Raw genomic sequence first — 20,562 nt, 5'->3', positions numbered from 1 at the left:
CAGGCTCTCCTTCCATTATAGCCTCCTGGCTTGATAAGACATTCCTCTCCATCCTCAGTCATGATGCTTGTCCATCCATTACAGCTTCTACACCGCGTGTGCTTTCACTCATAGGAGTATTGCGCATGTCTGGAGGGGTTTATTTATTCAAAACAGGTAGAGTAGAGCAGGGGTTCCTAAACTTTTGGATGTCAAGTACCACCTGAGGTTAAGTGAGTTGCGTTGCGTACCACCCAAATTTTTAACAAAAAATTAAAAAGCAAGTACTGCAATAAATGATTAATTCTTAATTAGGTAATATACAGCAAATTCACGACACAGACTACAACCGCCCCGAAATCTGAATAATTGTTAAAGAATTGGAAGAAATTATGCATAAAATTAATGAAAAAATTTGTGCATGTACATAAATTGATAAATTCCGCCCCAAAACTAAATCCTGCCTTTGGACTGTATGTGACGCAGTTACCGAAGACGAAATGGTATCAGCTTTGTGCTTGGATCTAGTGACTACGATGCGATACAGCGGCAGTGCACGTATAACAACAAACGCGAGCGGTTTCTGTGAGGCAGAGTTACCGAAGACTAAATAGTGTCGGCGTTGTGCTTTTATCTAGTGACCAAAAGCTCAAACAGTGAAGAAGTAGAAGTTGACTTCCGCAAAACGGAATTAGGGTAGCATTAAATGAACTAAATACTGATTTGAATAATAGGTTTTATGTATTCGGATGATGAAATTTCACACCACACTAAATTTGGGAATCCACGTATTATTGTATTTAAACAGTTTCATTGGTTTTTGCTCACAACAGGCTTGTCATAAAGGGTTTTGCACAGATAAATTTCAGGGACCACGATGCGTACCACCTGAAAAGGCTCCGCGTACCACCAGTGGTAAAGGTACCACAGTTTGGGAACCGCTGTACTAGAGTATCCCATATAGCTTTGCTAAACTAAGTGCTACATTTAATATGGCGTTCGCACAATGTCCAAATCGCATAACATCTTATTTTCACAGAACGTATTGTGGACGTTAAGCTGTGCATGCCTGTATACTGTAAGTGCAGATAATAAAGGACAGCCATTGAGTAGTTAATCCTCCTCTACAGACTGTGGAAAAGTAAGAAACTTCAAGTAAGCAACTTACGATGTGGTCAAGTCCACATAAGGCTTGAAGAAATCTTTTGTTCTCTAATAGCAAAGTCTCTTGAGTTTTTCTCTGTGTAAAGCTGGTTGTATACAGAAAACTAAACCCATAACAAACGTCCTCTCTGTAAATTCAATTTTGAAACCATTAGACTGAATGGCAGACATCTTGTCTAGGTGCAGTGGGGCCATTTTGTGTACAAATGAATTTGACACAAGATAGACGTTCAGGAGGGAATTTCAACTCTCTGATGGAAGGAACCACAACTCCATACCTAGGTGGCGCCAGAGAGCACCCGGCAACCCTTGCACTGTGAGAGCTTTAGGAATTCCAGAAGAGCAGCATCAGGAGGTCTCGTGTCAGACTGACAGTGCAGACCAGGAGCCGTCATCCATGCAGTAGATGAAAGTCTTCGTCTCCATTACTGCCAAAGTGGGCTGACCATCCAGAGTCGGCCTCATTTTTCGCAAGGTTGCTTAAGCAGTGGCGTTGGAGAGTCCAGATGAGCGAGCAGCACTTTGTGTGTTTGGCTAATGCTGCAAACGTGGAGCCACCATCAGCACAGCAGGTCGACTGGAGTCCAGCTCTGTGTCCTTTACTGCCAAGGTGGGCTCACTGCAAGCCCCAATCTGTCAGGTTCAACATCTGCTTCATCAGCTGCTGGGGATATTTTTTTCAACATGAACAGACGTGAGGCAGGAACGGAACGAGCCCTGGACCAGATGTCCATTACAAGTCCTATTTGTGCAGACCCCCACATTCATGCACCCTTGGTCATTAAGATAAACTGTATGTTTATGGATTTGGTGGAAAAGCCAGGAGAACATGCAGACTCCTGGCTGAGGATCCTGACTTGGTGGTGAAGATAGTAGACAGGGAACAACCCGGTGGCTCGGTGGTTTGCATTGCTGCATGACAACTCCTGTGGCGTGGATTCAGGTTCCCACCTGGTCACTAAATTCCGTGGAGAGCTTTTGCATTCCCTCTATATTCTCCCAGTTCTCACCGGCATCCCAAAGACCTGTTCCTTTGGCTAAATAGCCAGGCATGGACGAGTGTGTGGGTATATTGTACCAGTCTGGACATTGGGTGGCTGTATCGATGATTATCAGACATATTTTAGTCTCATTCATTCATTTATTCATTTATTTATTTATTTATTTCAGATTGACTGGAGAAACAAACTTCTTACCTGACAGAGAAAATGGCTGGCGATAAATTGGCAGTCAAGACGAGCGCCACTATCGTTCCCTGCTTTTTGTTTGTGGAGGTAAGATTCGAGTGAGTGAAAGGGCAGCCGCCTGGGGGTGACCATTATGGGAAAGGCCTGAGGGAAGAGCAAATGTCTGAAATGAAGCCCTGACTGAAAGGTGGTGCACAGCGATTACAGGCAGGGGATGAATGAAGAGGATATCACCCAGCAGAAGTGAAACGATTCAAAGGGGACCCCGAGGAGATTTCACAGGATGCCAACAGCAGCTGCTCTGCTCTAATTGGGCTCCTGGGGCAGACCCTTTGGCCCGAGCTGACCACTCCCAGGTTCGTGGCAGCACGGTAACATTGACCTCCCTTGATTGTCACACGCCTTTGTGTACTCCACATTGCCACTATAAGAGAGCCCCCCACTACTGAAACACAGGGACCTACAGTCCAGAACTAAATTGCAAATAAATTTAAGCAGCTGCTGAAACGTCTTATGATTTCTAAATAATGACTTCTTTCAGGTCCTCTAGAAGTCCGAATGTCTTTAGTGACTTGTGGTGGCTTATCTAGAGCAAGCTCAGCTTTTTCTATTGTGGTAGCCCCTAAAAATACAGCTTGACATTGATCTGTGTTGTCCGGTGTGGCTGCAGCTCGCATACTCCTTTGAACTGGGGACATTGATAGAGGTAACCTAAGGATGTACTGGATGATGATGATGACACCAAACAGGTAGGGGTCCGTGCATCCAAAATGGCCAGTGCCTCTGTTTAACAAAGTGTTCCACAAGCAAAGTGCAGTGCAGTTTTTTTATATAATAATAATATAAACAGGGTTAGTAACACTGGTGGGATTTGTTCTTTTAAAAACCATTATAAAAACCATTATGAGCCACGGTGCTTCCTTCTCAACTACGTCTCTGCTACTCGCCCGACAAGCACTGCTCAGCCCGCAGAGATGCCCACCGACAGGTACAGTAGATACCCATGTGTGGCTCGTGTCATGGCACAGTTTTGAAGTTCCGTTGCCATGGCAGTAACCGTGTCATTCGGGGTATGTCCTCTGAGGTCATGAACCGACACAGTGTGACCGGATAAAAGTGCGCCTCAAATGTTGTTTCTGACTCCCAAGTTCATGGTTTCCCAAAACCCTCTTGTTGCTTTGCTTAAAAACTCTTTTGGATTCTCCGGTTTTTGAAAGTCGTTTTGGCTTTGGTCGCTAGTTGTGTTTTTTTTGTTTTTTGTTTTTTTTTTTTTTTTTTACCTCTCCCCTTCTCCCAGTTGCCTGTAATGTCCAATAATGGCCACTAGAGGGGGGTATCGTTGTCAAACCCTGGTTAAATAATCAGATCAAGCACAGAATCTTTATAAAATAAAAGATTTATTCTTCACAAAAAAGGATTCCAAACACACTGAAGCTTCATGGAGCACAACACCAAAATGAAACTGCCTCAACGCAAAGGCGGTCCAGTTCCCAGTACAGAATTCAAATAGAGCGGCCGAAAAACCAGCAAGATGGTCAACATTTACTAAAGGCAGAAGCACAGCAAAAACACAAATAACTCGCCCATTCCAGAGTGCATTCCCAGTTAATGGCCAGGAACTGTGAGAGACCCTCCAGATTTATAGGGCGGTGCTTGGCAGGTGGCCCTGCCTCTTGGGGAACCACCCACAAAACACATGGAACGTAACAGAGGCAGCTTATATCCACGAACAAAACCAATCTATACAAATGAACTAAAGAGACATCAAACACAAATTTGAACCCCTGCCAGGGAAGGAACTCCGCACTGAGACGTGACCCATAACATCACAGCGCTTGTTGTAAAGCGTGATATTAACGACCTTTCATGTGGTGTGTCTGAAGATCCAAAGAATTCATCTCCTGTACAAACTCTCTGCTCCACTGCTGGGTTTTTTCTTCCTGGCTGACATTTGCAAACAATAGGAGGGGCCAGCATCAGTGATGTCAGATTGACTCCGCCACCTGTTGCTACGCATATAAAACACAAAGAAAATAACAGCTCATACACATAACAGTAAATGTAATGGAAATAATACAAATGCATGAAAAATGATCATTCAGAGTCAACAAAAGCAGTCATAAAGCAGAAGTGAAATATCAGTCAAGGACAGCACAAAAGAGTGAAAGAGTTAAGGAAGCAGCCAATCTGCCATTTCTGACGCATTCCCCTTTTGTGTATTTCCTGCTCCCATTTGTTTCATTTCTGTAATTTTCTTGTGTTTTTTTTCTTCTTCTTGATGTTATTGTTGGTCTGGTGATGTAATTTTGTGGCTGCGCTTGCACTGGCGTGTTGTTTACAGTTGCTATGCTCGTTGCTAGTCATGTGATGCCCAGTTTGCCACACACTCTGCCCACTAGACATGGCAGTACCTCATCATCCGAGAATGAGACCAACTCCTAAAACAAGAATTTTTTTACAGATGGTTAAGGGCTGTAGTTTTGAGTTAGTTAGAATGTTTTGCTAGCTTCATTTTGTCAATAATTGTGGCCTGGCAGACCCTTTAACATTTCTTTGACTCTAACTAGCATATCAGACATGCAAGTCGGTGTAGTGGGTAAGATTGTGAGCTCACATCCCACTTTTGACACTGTGTGGGCCTGAGCAAGTCACTTTAACAGCCTGTGTGCCAACTGGAAGAACAAAAGTCATGGAGCCTATTGTGCCTCATGTGGTGTATCTATCTATCTATCTATCTATCTATCTATCTATCTATCTATCTACATCACCATAAATGTAAGAACTTTAGCCATAGAGCTTCTATTTGAGCCTCCTTTTTACTCTTTAACCACTAGAGGGCGTTGTTAGCCTTTGTTTAACTGCAGCTTGACACCAAGCGAGGAGGCTGCTCTGAGCCATCCACTCGCAAACATTTACATTTATTTGCTTGGCAGATACTTTTATCCAAAGCGACTTACAAAAAAAAAAAGGTAAGCCCGAAATGAGTAACATTCAGCCTGGGCCTTTTTGCTTTTGATATTCACAGATGGACCTTCAGTTGCATCGTAAACACATTGAGAGGATCAGCAGTAAAGATGGAGGTGTGCAGTCCACCACCATCTATTTTTTATCAGAGAGTGATTTCACGTTTTTGGTTATTTAATATTTTAAACAATTACTCCTATTCATAAACAGTGAAACCTGAATGAATTACCTGTGTTAATAGAGTACATCACTTTTTTTTTAAATATAATTTTACAATATCATAAGCAATGTTTATGTCGGGGGCATATGGGCATCTGCCCCCAATCCTAAATTTGAATGGTTAAAAAACAAAACATGGAGGTCAAAAATCCAGAAAAATCACAAGCAACACTCGCCAACTCCCAGGCACATTTGAATGAACTGCTAAGGACTGTGGGATGTCCCCGCCTTTTTAGGGCAGTCCCTTGTGGTGTTGAGCAGGTGGCCCTGCCTCTTGGGGAACCACCCACAAAACACAAGAAACATCACAGGCGTATGGAATAAATTAAATAATTACCCAAATTAATAGTCACATAGATAAAAGACTCAAAAACCAACAGACCCCGGACCAGAGGAGGAACCCTGGCTGAAATACACCACCTTGGATTAAGAATGTAAGGTTTAAGGAGTATTATAAATATTATTGTAGTATTATTATTAGTATTATTTGTGTTGCAGTCGGTAATTTTAAGCATCCAGTGACTGGACTTTTATAGTGCACATGAGGGCAAAGTCTTTTATCTAAGCCCCCACCCTTTATATAGCGCCTTTTGAAGTACATCCCCATTCCATAGCACTCTAAAGATTTTCTGCAGGTGGCTATTCTATATTTGGTGGCCCTGGGACAAAGGATTGTGTTTTGTGGTCAAAAGAGACCTCAAGTTTACCTGTGACCTTCAGTGCCTACTGAGCTTGGTGCCTCAGTAAAGCGTCTCTCCCACTTGCTTCCTATCCACATCGTAGTACCAGGCTTGTCTTCACTTGACAGAAAAAAGCCATTTTGTCCTGGAACAGCAGAGGAGCTAACTACTGAAATCTGAGGTCCCCTTAAACTAACACTCTGCCCCTCTGATGGCCCCGGGCTATTTCACATTGCATGTCTCCTCTTATTCTTAATTTGCAATCCTGACAGCCTCCATTGACCTCTCATTTGTTTTTCCTGCCCCTTCTCATCGTTGGACTTCTTGTTAATTTGTCCTGCTGCCACCCACGGTGAAGAAGAGCCGCTTTGGGCCTCACTCCAGTGTCTCGGTGTGCATTTCCAGGTTCCTTCAATTCAGCTGGCTTCTGGGAGACCATTTATACATGACATCAGTGCCCTCTAGTGGTGGCTGGTCTCATTTAACTGTTGGCTTCATCTTTGGGCTGTCAGCAGACTGGCATCACCTTTTGGGCTGCTCACTCATCTACAGCGTGTGCACATTGGTTTTTAATTAAGTGTGTAATTCAACCAAAAATGTATCGATCTTTACTTTGTTCTAAGCACTATATATTGAAATAAACTATGAATCTAGCAATTTCTCTGTCACCTCACCCATGATGTCTAAAAGCCTTTAGAGGACACCAGCAAGGGTCACAGATATTTATTGGGGGGGGACCTTACATTGGAGATGGCCCTGACTTTCATGACCTCTCTATTCCTGGCTGTTGACTCAAAGGCAGCTCGTGCCTACTGCCTGACTGATTTGTCCTCGCCACAAGCATTTCGGGCATTCACAGTGAACCCCATCATGATGTGCTGTGTATATAGTGCCTTTGATAGTGCATTCTAGCATAAAGTACTTTACATTAGCAATGTTTATAGTGTCGTATGTAGTGTCCTTCAAATTCCACACCATGCAATAGTATTGTACATTACAAATAATGTTTATACAGTGCCTTTCTTAGAACACACCCTACCATAGTGCCTCACATTACCAGCAATATTTATATAGTGCTTTTCATAGTGCAACCCTCCCATAATATTTTAAATTAAATAGTATTTTATAGTACCAGTAATGATGTCTTTCATAGTGCACATCCTCTCAAGATATTTTACATTACCCAATATTTCTATAGTGCCTTTCATAATGCAAACCTACCCTGGTCCTTTACCAATAACATTTATATAGCGCCTTTCACAGTGCCCACCATCCCACAGTAATTTATATTAAGAGTATCATGTATATAGTGTCATCCTCACAGGTGGCGCAGTGGTAGTGCTGCTGCTTTGCAGTAAGGAGACTGTGGAAGATTGTGGGTTCGCTTCCCGGTTCCTCTCTGTATGGATAGCGCTTTGAGTACTGAGAAAAGCGCTATATAAATGTAATGAATTATTATTATTATTATTCAAACTCTGCACAGAATAGAATTCTACATTATTAGTAATGTTTATACAGTGCCTTTCATAATGCTCACCCTACGGTAGTGCTTTAAATTACCAGTAATATTTATATTGATAGACAGTATATGCATTTCTTAGTGCGCACTATCCCATAGTATTTTACATTATTAATAATGTTTATATAGAGTCTTTCTTCCATCCATCCATTATCCAACGAATTGTAGCCTAACACAGGGTCACGGGTGTCTGCTGGAGCCAATCCCAGCCAACACAGGGCGCAAGGCAGGAACAAACCCTGGGCAGGGTGCCAGCCCACCGCAGGGCACACACCAAGCACTCACTAGGGACAATTTAGGATTGCCAATGCACTTTCTTCTTAATACTTTAAATTGCCAAACATTTTTATATTCTGATTTTCATAATGCACATCCTACCACAGGCCTTTACATGACCAGTAACATGGATATAGGGCCTTTCATGGTGCACACTAATCTAAAGTCCTTAATATCAGCAAGAATTTTTATGTGGCGCTTCTCTTAACGCACACCATCCCATAATAGTTTAATATTTCTATAGTGTCTTTCACAGGGCACACAAATCCAAAGTATTTTCCATTAGCGTTAATATTTATACAGTGCCTTGCATACTTCACCCCACTCCATAGTACAATTCATATTTTACTTTAGATATTATATTTATATAGTGCACAGTAACCTGAAGTACGTTTACACTTGCATTCTTTTTATGTAGTGCTCTTTATGATGCACACCATCCCATTTGAGTTAACATTAGCAGTATTATTTATGTAGTGTGTAAGAGCCATTTGCTAGTTATGTAAGTTGTATGAATGTTTTACTACATATTAGTGCATAATCTATGGGAGGTTCCTATAACCCCCATCAGTTGAATTGAGTTGGTATATTCTGACTATTTCTAGCCTCTCTGACTAAACATTATTCTCAGTTAGTGATCAGCCTTGCCATGTGTAAGGCGTAGAGGGCACATGGTTTTAAACTGGGCCTTGCGTGCTTTGTGTGCCAAGTAACATGAAAGACAAAGCCCTTAATTGTATGTGCTGCGCCGTACGTTTAAAGCGTACAGAAGAAGAAGTAAATATAAAAACTAAAGTTTTACAAGAAAAGCCAAGTTTAGAGAAGATACATTTTTTCTAATTTTTTGCCTTTTATTCTATGTATTAACCTTATTTCTTTATTCTGGTGTGGATTGTTTGCTTTGAATTTTCACTAAATACTTTAAAATAAACCTTTGGACTGAGAGATTTCTTTCGGCATACGTTTTATCCGGGCTTGAACTTGCCTTACACTCCCGTGTGCCTTTCATACATAGTACTGTTCACATTTACCTGAACTGTTTTACATTAAACATTATATTTATATGGTGCCTAATCCAAAGTAGTTTACACTTGCGTTCATTTTATGTGGTGCTTTTCATGATGTTCACCCTACCATAAGCCTTTACTAGTAATGTTTATATAGTGCCTTTCATAGAGCACACCACTCCATCCCACCTGATCCTATTCAGGGTCACAGAAGCCCTGAGCATACCCTGACAGCACTGGGTGCTGCAGTAGGAAGGGCTTAACATTAGCAGTAATATTTATATAGTGCCTTTCACAGTTCATGTTAATGCATACCATTTATATGGCACCTTTTGGAAACACTCTTTAAAGATTTTGTGCATGGCTGTGCTGCAATTGGAGACCCCAGGCCACAGGAGTCATCAAGTGCCGTGACCGGCAGCGCCTGTGGAGCGGACTGTGTGTTGCAGATAAGTGCAAGACCATGGAGGACCCCCATTTTTCCCTCCTGGTACCCCCATCCTCAGCATTCACAACTAAGAGGTGGATTTTCACTTTGTGTCGGATAAGCTTGTTTGAGTTTTGCCCCCTGGGCTTTGGCTGCCCACTCACACTGGCAGCTGCTCCATTGTGCCCTCAAGGCCACCGTGTGCTCAAGTTCTGAAGCTTCAGCTTGGCCCTCATCCCATTCAGAATGCTGTTTATATCAAAAGGGGCAAATGGATTTAAAATGCAATGCTGTGAGACCTTTAGACCACTGCACATCTCGTGCCCATTTTCTTGCATGTTTAACATAAAAGTTTTATTATTTGGAACCTAAAATTATCGGCAAAGTTTTAAGCCCCCTGAGCAAATGGGGGGAAAAAATAACAGTGTGACTTGAAATGCAGCGTATACCCCAGGGAAGGTGCCTGTGAAATGAACTCTCCCATTAGGATGAGCGTAATGGTGTCGCAGTGCTTAGCACGGCCGTCTCAGAGCCTCAAAGTGCTGGGTCCAACTCCCGGTCAGGTTCGGCATGTTCTCCCCGTGAGTTAGTGGCAAACGGGACAAAATGTCCTGGGTTGCTGATGGAGAAGTGCTAGGCAAATGAAGTGACATGGCAGAAAGGAAAAGCAGAGCAGTGACATCTGCTGAGTGTCAAGCAAATCGCAGCAGTGAATGATGTAATGAGAAAAACCAAAATAGGAAGACGACGACAAAGTGGAGCAGGTGACATATGCTGAGCTTCAAGTATGGGATATCGAATGCAAGAATGGCAAAGACAGAGAAATATATGTAGCTGGAGGTCTGCTGGTTTCATTAGTTTATTCATGATATAAGGATAATACGATGGATATATTTTGGTATTTGGTACATGCAAGTGTATACTGTATATATGTGTATATAGCTATATAGGTGAAGGACAATAACAAACAATGTAAAATATACATTTATGCTAACGTAATTCAACTTTTTCTCTCCTGTAGAAAAACTACAGAATTTTTTTTTTTTTTTCCATATGTATTTGAGATCCTGTTAAAGTAAAGCAGATTACACATTTGTGGGGCTCTTGAGCAGCTGTTCACCCGACTGAAGTGCCGTGGATGACATGCAAGTCCTGCAGGAGCTGAGCATCTCGGTGCTTTGATCCAGCTTGCCTGCGTCCCCTCGGGGGGGGGGGGGGGGGGTCTCAACAGAAGAGTTAGCTGTGCGATTAGGCAGACAGCGCTTTTTAGAGTTCTGTGACATCCACGCTGAACGCAATCCGTTGGGTGGGCACGTGTTAATCCGCTGCGCCTTGCCGTTGAAACAGCTTATAGGCGGTGGGTGAATTAAGAGGGTCCTTGCTTTTTAGGACCCCTAAAGGTCATTAAGTGGCTATCTTTTAAATCCATTCAGCTGTTTGTATGTGTTTGTATTTGCTGTGTATGTACAGGTTGTGACCTCTAGGGCCAGACACGACTGCCACCACAAATAAAGGTTCATTTATTTGTCAGGGGACCTTTGTCAAACTTCTTTGCAAGTACTATAGCACTTCACAGTATGATCCTTTCTTTCTTTCATCCATTCTTCCTTTTTTTCTCTTCCACTGTTCTCCGTCCATCCCCACTCCCAACTCCTTGAGTGAGGTGGAGGAACTCCATTTAAGTGTAATGAAATGCCACCCTGGAAGCACCTCCAGATCAGGTGGAGGATCATTGGCAGGCCCTCTAACAGGGACGTCCACCAGAACTCCATCTCCCATATGGCCCTGCAGGTGTCCAAATGACCAGCCACACTAGGGGAATGCTGCCACCCTGTGTACTGGGGGAACACCTGCAGGCAATCTTTCTCTGTCCTTCCATTATGGCCTCCTGCCTCGGAAAGGTGCCACCAATCAACCCGGCCAGGATGTCTGGCCCTCCACATCTGACCTTTACAATATATAGTGCCTGCATAGTGAGGTGAGGGTTTGATTTCACAATAAAGGAGCAGTGAAATCGTTTGAAGCTTTTAGGTGGTCCAGCAAGGATGATGTAGGATGACACATGGCAAGGGTCTAGCAGCAGGACTCAGAGCAGCGGAGTTTGGGGATGGACACTAGCGTGAAGCATTTTGCAGGACAGGGTTTTTTGGAACAAATGAAGTGTGAAACTAAAAGGTTGAGGTCCCCCACCAGAGCTACTTCAGATGGGAATGGGGGGGGGCACAAACGCAAATATACTGGTACCCTCACGAGGAGACGTTCTATCCCAAGGGGGATTCAAAAGCTCACGTTGGCTGCAGTGCAGGTCTTGGTGCTCCTGTGCTTGAAGTGGAGGTCTTTTCCATAGCGGATGGAGAGGTTGTATTTTATGCAAGTAGAAGATTTGCCCGGAGTGGGCATCGACAGAGGCATCTTACAAAAAGAGCCAGTGAGAACAACCTCCATCCATGCGTGCACAGAGCAGAGGAGCGTGGAGATTTGGAGAGATGTTGCTATGGCTACCATCTGAGCAGTGGCATTGGGGGGGCTGAGGCGGGTAGACTCTCTTAGGTATAAACTGAACTTTCATTGTGATCTGCATGTTTGGGCTCTGAAATTAAACAGAAAAAGACATGCCAGTCACCTTGTGCCCACTCTTCTGTATTCTTTCTGCTGACGAGACTGCACCCTCTGCCCATCTTTGAACCCCTTTACATTTTCTTATTTGACTGAAGCCTTTGTCCCAGGGGACTTATAACATTTGAGCTTTCCGTCAGGAGCACAGGCAGTTGAAGTGACTTGCTCAGTCTTGAACCCACCACCTCCAACGCCTTAACTAATACGCCACACAGCCTGCCCATCTCTACCACTTTTTGGTAGCTAAACAGTGGTGTGTATGAAGGCTGGCGTAATTGTATAATGCACCTTACTTGCTGAACATATCCCACAGTATGTGGCGCTCAGGGTGGCATTGAAAAGTGCTGCTAGATAAGATGGCTTGCTTGATCCAGTCTGGGCATCGGGTGCCAGGTCCACTGCAGAGCCCACTCAAACATACACATGGAGTCAGTTAACAGTCCCCGGTTAAGCCAGTGCACATGTTGGCAATGAGAGAGATGAACATTTGAGGAACATGCAAAGCCCATGCAGGATTGTAAACTTGGACAGTGGATCTGTGATGCTGCAGGGCTAACCACCGTATCTCTGTGCCATCCGCTGCTGCCGCGTGCTTTCATTTAGCGGGGCTGAATGGGGGTCCTTGCACCCTCTGCAGACAAGTTTATTGTTTGTGTCAGCAGGCGTGCTAGTCCTTAATAAGAAAACAGCCACAAATTTATTGTGCCAGAGAGAGTGAGTGTGGCGCCATGCACAATTTCACAAGAGGCATGAAGGTGGATGCCAACCATTCTACCACCTTATTAGGTTGGCCTTCCCTGTATTCCCTGTAAGTGTCATCTGCTGTAAGGGGGGGGGGGGGTGCAACAGCAGACCACACTTTCAGATTTTTTAACATTTAGTAGTGGGTGTGGGTGGTAAAAAGTGGCAGAGGAAGCCCACACTGCTTGCCTCAGTGGCTGTGATGGTCCAGATTTGGAAAAATGAGCAGCTTCAGGACCCCTAACATCAGCTGTTCTAATCGTACCAAGGACCAACAGGGGGCATTGTGCCCAGTGTCCACCTTAATAATAGGACAAGTGTCTGTGAGTGTGTCTGTCCTGTTGCTCTGTCTCTGTTATATGTCATTCGGTATGGGATTTTTAAAAGCAGTGCAAATTTTTGTGATGTGCCATCTGTTGGAATGAAAAACGCAATGCATTTTATTACTATATGCATTACAAAATATTTTCCAATAGATGGAGCACTGCATACGTTAATGCTGAGTACACTGAGGTCTCCTTTGATTACTTGGATTTCAGCCCGTTTTAAATGGGTACTGCAGCTAGTTACTGAGGGTCCTAATTTGTGGAGCTGAGTGTGCTTCGATAAGCAGCACAATAACAGCTCAGTTATTTTAAAATTAGTTCTATTTTTATCTGTAATGCAAGTTGTGGCACCGTGTGAGGTTAAAGGCGCTATATAAAATACACATTGAATGAGTTTTGTGGGTAGGCTGTCTGCCCTTAGCCCCTCTATCTAACGGAGCTATCTGTATTAAGGGGTTCTCAACCAAAGCCCCCTTCAGTGCCAGGTGCCACAAACTGGTCGAACCTCAGATCACGGTTGGGGTGCCACCTCAGTAAACCCCAAAGAAAAAAGAAAATGGCCAGTGCTGTGAATGAAATAAATGAAAGACTTGCATGGAGTACAGGAGCTCTGCCTCCCTTGCCAGTCAGGTCCTTAAATGAACGGTCACTTCTGGTGACAGGACCGAATATATGAAGGGGCGGGGCCTCCTGGATCGCTTGGTGGGCGGTCAGACATCTTCCTGTGGTTGCCCTTCAGAGCCGTGGAAGTTAGTGATAGCGCCCCATCTCATCCCGGGTTGGGAGTGCTTACTTGAAAGGTGTCCCCTAAGCACGCTCGTGTGTGACAATGGCATGAAGAAAGGCACCTACCAGGCTGAGGCTGCCAGCGGAAGGCCTCATTGGGGGCAACCCTTGAGGTAAGAATGCTCACTTCTAAGGATGATGGAGAAAGTGAGGTCAGGGGAAATGTTGGCAGCTACCACCTAGGAGAGCCCAGTGAGCCACTGAAGGTGAGGTACCAGAAGGCAGGGTTGGCAGTGGTGCCAACCAGTTGTATTGTCATCTGCCCAAATCTTTTCATTTCCACCAGGTTCTGATATTTAGCTGTGAGAGGGGATCGATAAAAATAAACCATCCTAGAACGCCTCCATCTCCCCCGACTAACCCTCAAAAAGACATACTTGATTTAAAATATTCATGGCACTCAGTGGAGCCTCACTAGCGTGTATGTGCGTGTTTTCCTAGCGATTAGGCGGCAAATGCATTTGGCTGAAAAAGCCTCAGAAAAATTTTAAAACCTGCATTTTCCTGTTGCTATGGTAAGCACCCCCCCCAGTCCACCGGCATATGCAGCAGCTGTAGGGAAGGCTTTTGCATATTTCGTGTCAGACCACCTCAAGTGCATCATGATGCCCACCCCCCTTTCGGCTTCAGCCCATACTCTTCTTCCTCCCTAGTGTGTCCCAGCCCCAGTGAGTGGCACTATACTGAAGCAGAGGCGGATAGATTGTGTTGCAGGGTCTTCAGGAGCGACGCCAGTCAAGTGGGTAAGACACTCAAGCACATCCTCTTCGTCTTTGATGCTCACTTAGCCCTCGGCTAAATATAAAAGAAGAAAAAAATCCTTTCTGTCAGGCAATGCCCATGAAACATACATGCAGGAAATGTTCTGCAGATGGCATCGAGGGCCTAGGGGCATGGGAGTTTGCCGCCATTATTTCTCAAAGGTGGTGGAAGAGGGCAGTTGAGGACAAAATAATACAGATGCCAATGGGATGCTGGTGGGTTTCAGTAGCTCAAGAGGCAGTAGGAAGACATGCAAGATGGCAGAGGCGAGAGCCTGAGGTGGCACAGGGGGGTAAGGGGAGTAGTCACTTAACTTGTGCAGAACAGGACAAGCGGACATCTTCTTGGACTTGAGTGCCTTGTTTTTTATCCAGATGTGTTTTTTAAGTTGGCATTGATGGGCAGTTGTGAAAGGTGAGGCAATTGGATTGACGGGAAGAGCACAATGCCGTGAAAAAGTATTTACCCCCGTCCTGGTGTATTCATGACACATCATTGTTTAGGACCTCCAAACAAAGTTAGTGTCACACAAAAAATTAATTCATTGAAGGAAAAAAGTTCATCAAGACCTAGATCACCCGTGTGAAAAAGTAATTGTCCCCCAATCTAGTCAGTCAATCATCCAATGAACTCCATTTTAAATGACCACGGGTTAGATTAGACTAGACACACCACCAAGCCTGATGGCTGCCAGCTAGAGTTGTGTGGTTTGTCACTACTGGAAATGTACCAAAAAAATAAAACAAACTTCAAAATTGTACGATACCAGCATTTTGGAATGTTCAGTACCGGAATTGAAGAACACCAGCATTCCTCTCAGTGCTGTCTTTGATTGGTTCTGTGCCACTGGTGGGACTCATTGCTCCATGGATTGATAGATTGAATAAAAGAAGAGTTTCCCTGCTCAGTTCTTTTGTTATGCACCACTGGTGGGACTCGTTGCTCCATGTATTGATTGATTGATTGATTGATTAACAGTAAATGAAAATTTGTGACGATAGATAACACCCCCAGACGATGGATTGATTATGTGCCTCATCTGACTCACTGCTTTATTAATTGATTAACAAGTGATAGCACACCCAGACGTCTGATTCTGTGACACTGGTGTGACTCATTGCTTCATGTATACCTTATGGTTCATTGAATGCGCTGGTATTGGTGAGCTTCTTGGGTGATACTTGGACCCCATTTCATCTGTTTTTTGTATATCTGGACATTGTTTGTCTGGGTTGCCTTTGAATTTTCAGGCTACCCCTGCTGTGCCTTGTGTGTTCTTTGGCACTTCATTGTTTGCAGAGCGTTTATTTATAAAGATTCTCCGTTGGCCTTTTTGTGATTAGCTGGGCTTTCTCCCTCCAGTAGGCATTCTGAGTCATTACTTGGACTTTTGTGCTTATGTAGTTCATCCATCCATTTTCCAACCCGCTGAATCCGAACACAGGGTCACGGGGGTCCGCTGGAGCCAATCCCAGCCAACACAGGGCACAAGGCAAGAACCAATCCCGGGCAGGGTGCCAACCCACCGCAGGACACACACCCACACACCATGCATACACTAGGGCCAATTTAGAATCGCCATTCATAAGACAGATATTGACTGACAGTCAGAATTAGTGACAGCAGGTGACACACCCTGATGGGTGTGTGTCTGTCTGCACCCCGGTGTCCAGGTGGTGTTCCTGCCTCGTGTCTGATGCTGGCTGGGGTGGGCTGCAACTGCCCCATGATAGCTGTTAGGAAGATGGATGTATGGATGGACAATTGGTGTCCATCTGTCATTGACTCAAGAAGGGTTGTTCTCTTTGTGTCACATGTTAGAACACATTTTAAAGTGCCCCTTGTAGGTGAAGCCAGTGAAGGTACCAGTACTCTGAAAGTTTGATGGATTATTGGCTATAATCTGTTCTGGTTTGCCAGTTACGATGTTGTGCTGCTTTGCGTGACCTCCTTTTGTGTTTCTTCCATTGCTTCATACCTTGTTGATTGATACATCAGTTGACGGGTGGCAAATGTGAAATCGTGTCAATCGGCAGGCTTTCCATTGGATGTTTGACTGATAATACATCAGTAAGGTGGGCCTTCACTGGGGTCATTACAGTTGGAGTGATTGAGAGATTACAGCACTCAGTAAACAGGATCAACATACAGTATGTGTGATTGACCGACTGAGTTATTGATTGATTAAATGATTGATTGATGTAATGTGTTATTGCCTGTAATCATGGTCATCATAATGGAGGTGGAAGCTTCACAACAGGCATTTTCTTGCATCACTAACACAGAGAGCACAGCTAGAGCTGAGCAGCACAGAAGCTCCCCTCAGCCGCTGACACTTTAATTATATCCTTCACGTCGTGAAATCCGCTGCTTTTGACTGCACTCATTGTGACAGGAGCCCAGCTGAAAGCCCTCAGCTTACATCAGCTCCATCAATGGCAGCAACCGAGCGGGCCAGCGCAGCACAGAGGGTCCGCCGTCTTGTAAAGGACATCCTGGTCAGCTGGCTTTGACAGGCCTTTCATGGACACTAACTGTGCAGATGTATTGTTTATGAAATTGTGTGAGGCACCGCAAACAAAGTGGTCTTTCCTGTGCTTAGGAATCTAATGAGCTTACATGTACTTATTCTGAGCGTTCCATGTCTGACTCTCTATCTAACAAAAAGGCTTTATATAGGATAACCTATCTACATTTTTAGTACTACACCAAATATTATCTGTGTTATCCTGCCTACGATACTAAATAATTATCTATCTATCTATCTATCTATCTATCTATCTATCTATCTATCTATCTATCTATCTATCTATCTATCTATCTATCTATCTATCTATCTATCTATCTATCTATCTATCTATCTATCTATTAGTGCCTTTTACTGTCCTATCTATCTATCTGATCCTGCCTACTATACCAAATACAATCTATCTATCTATTATAGTACCTTTTACTATCTGTCTCTATCTATCTATCTATTATAGTGCTTTTTACTATCTATCTATTTTATTGTATGTTTTCAATCTACCTATCAATTTGTGCCCACATAAGACAGCACTGGTCCTTTCAGTACAACCTTGGCACACCAGTCAGCAGTGGCACAGAAGCGGTATAAAGACACATTTTCATATGCTGGCCTTCAGACTATTTCTAGGGTCAGATCCATTTTCTTTGTTGTGTTTGTGCAGCCCCAGACATTCACAGTTTTGCCCTTCTAGACAGTCAGTGGTCTCGTACCACGCATGTGTATTTGAGACCGCCATCTTCCTCATCCCAGAGGTAATTAGTTCATCGGGTCCCACCGGCCACTCGACACCCCCTACCATCCCAACGGCCACAGAAACGGCTTTTGCATTAAGAGCTGCTCGTCTGTAGCCTTTCTGGGTGTTTGTTCTTTTTTTTTTTTTTTTTTAAATAAAAGTCCCTCCTACGCCTGCCCATTTATAGTTCTAATACACCCCCGCAAACGCCCCACAAAGAGTTGATAATACCCTTTCGCTGGAGGCGCTGGCGACTTCTTTTGGAGGTGGGGGGCAGAATGGAATAAAAAGCCCCCATCCCCAGCAGCGCGGATCGTGTCCATCACTTCAGAGAGCCGTGGAGTGTGTGAATGCAAAACTGGGAGGCAGGCATTCCATGCACTTGATGCGCGCGCACACACACACACACACTGTGCTCTCGGGACACGTGTACGCGCCAGCGCGCGCCCGTCCGCTCTCGCGGCGACACTGCCTGAGTGTTGGCATCCGCCGCTGCATTTTCCACCTCGCAGCATCCCTTTGCGGCGGCTCTTTGTGTTTTTCCGCCACTCTCTTCGTCTTCTCCTCCGTTCATCGCTTTGGCTTGTCTTTTTCTTTTTTTTCGTGTCTTTTTCTTTTTCTTTCCTTGGTGGTGATGGTGGAGGTGGTGAGGGGGAGGGGGGTAGGAGTGAAACCAGGGGATTCGGATTTGGATTCCTCGGCGCTGCACTAAGCGGACCATGTTTTATTTCCAGCTGGTCATCATGGCAGGCACCGTTCTCCTGGCTTACTATTTCGAATACACCGACACCTTCCCCGTTCACATCCAGGGCTTCTTCTGCTTCGACAAGTCCTTCTCCAAGCCTTACCCCGGGCCTGAAGATAACAGCAAAGCCCCGCCGGTCCTGGTCTACTCCCTGGTCACTGCCATCCCAACCATCACGGTAAGTTGTGTGGTATTTTCTATTGGGGCGGTTAATTAAAAGGGAGTGGGGGGGGGATATGGGGGGGGCGGGGGTGTTAGTGTGTGTGGATTTTTTTTTTTTTTTGACCCCACATGAGCAGCTTTTTTTCAACAGGCATGTGCTTAGGAAAAAATAAAAATGAATTGCAGACCACGATGCGAGACTTCAGATAGACTCTTGGCATGAAGGTGGGTGAAGAAAATCCAGCAGCTTTCCCTAACAAGGTGGCATAGGTAGAAACTTGCAGCTCCTTTTATTACGGTTGGACTGGTTTATGTTGATGCCCCTTAACCTTTTGTATGTCTGCAGATGGCTAGTTGTTAAGTAATTGTAACAGTTTTCCATAGCTGTCTCCAACCAGCTTGGCAGCCACAGCTGGCACGTTCCCATGGCCGCATCTAACAAGCGGGTAGCTGTGAATAGGATGGCATAACAGATTTCCATACAGGAGGTAGATTCCTTGATCAGTAACTAGACTGTGGCGTCTGAGCAGTTAAAATCAATAGAAGCTTAAACTGAGATGGGTGGCACAGTGGTAGGCACTGCTGCTGCACATTCAGGTCCAGCCTCCCGTGTTCAGTGATTTCTCTGCGTGGACTCTGAACATTCTTCTCATGTCCATGTGGGTTCTACATTGGATGATCTGGCACCCCAGGGGTATGTCGACAATTCCTCATTGGTACCTTGTGAAACGTGGCTGCTGCAAACTGTTACTCTGCCCAGGCTTGGGTCCTTCCTTGCCCCCCAATTCTCTCTGTTTTTGATTGTGTTCTGTAATGTCTGTTTACTTCAGAATTCAAATTTAGTTTGTGAGCCAGCTGGCCATGGAACGGAGAGAGAGAGAGGACACCCTGTTGACCGCTGCCCACTCCTCCGGTAGCAGCTCAAAGCTGGCGACAGTGCTCCTCGGCAGACACTATGGGAGAATCTAGGTCATGTGAGTCACCGGTCTAAGGATGGCACCTTGTTGGCAGTCATCACCAAATCCATTAGTGTCCATCGATTTGGTAAGGGTAGCACATGATCGGGTTGTGCCAGTGTAGTGTTCAGTCTCCCAGCCCCTATCCCATGAGCCATTCTGGTTATTCAGTAGATACTGCTGAACCCACAGTGGCATGGGGCAACCCAACTGGCTTATATTTTCTGAAGGCCACCCTGTCCAAAATTCATGTCAACCAGAATTTGAATGTCCCTGTCATTCAATGTCATCTGGTATTGGGGGTCTTAAGACTTTTAAAACATTCTGTTTTCCTTAAATATACAGGGTCGGAGTCTGGTGCCCCCATTCACACCCACACAGGCAGACAAATTGCATGTGATATATAAGCCGGCATTAGAGTCAAACGTCCAAAAGATGGACACTTGTGACCTTGTGTGCATTTTCCTAAGTTCCAAATAGAGGTCCGTAACATTGAGTTGCTCTTTGGATTTTTACGGTCAATCATAATCATTTAGAAAAATGGAAGACCACAGCTCAAGTTAACTTCTTTCAAAGGATCACATTTGGATTTTATAAGAATTCAGACGCAGCCAACAAGATGCCTATGAAGCTTTACTCCGGCATTTTGTGTTTAGGTTGTTTTTTTTTTGACCCCCTGGGCACTCACCCGATTACCTATATGGTTAACCCGGTCCTGATAAGTCCTTCATTATTCATCTGTCCATCTGCTGCTGCATACAGTTCAAGATTTGAGGTCCCGTGTCT

At 44.5% G+C, this 20,562-nt stretch overlaps 1 protein-coding gene across 7 annotated transcripts in view; it reads left to right on the top strand.

Moving 5' to 3' along the window:
- plppr2a (phospholipid phosphatase related 2a) overlaps window positions 1–20,562 on the top strand; it is a 66,457-nt gene that overhangs the window by 12,236 nt on the left and 33,659 nt on the right. For 5 of the 7 annotated variants that reach the window (XM_028823397.2, XM_028823394.2, XM_028823395.2 and 2 more), the window contains exons 3-4: window positions 2,314–2,417; window positions 18,648–18,836. In XM_028823397.2, the coding sequence (XP_028679230.1) occupies window positions 2,352–2,417; window positions 18,648–18,836 (255 nt within the window). In that variant the 5' untranslated portion in view covers window positions 2,314–2,351. Of the gene's footprint in view, window positions 1–2,313; window positions 2,418–18,194; window positions 18,837–20,562 lie in introns of those variants that run through there. The other 2 variants (XM_028823400.2, XM_028823398.2) reach the window with 2 other exon arrangements.

Source organism: Erpetoichthys calabaricus, chromosome 17 (genome assembly GCF_900747795.2).
Source record: "Erpetoichthys calabaricus chromosome 17, fErpCal1.3, whole genome shotgun sequence".
Classification (NCBI taxonomy): Eukaryota; Metazoa; Chordata; class Cladistia; order Polypteriformes; family Polypteridae; genus Erpetoichthys; species Erpetoichthys calabaricus.
Note: the sequence above shows the minus strand (reverse complement) of the source record. Positions and strands in the feature narration are given on the sequence as shown.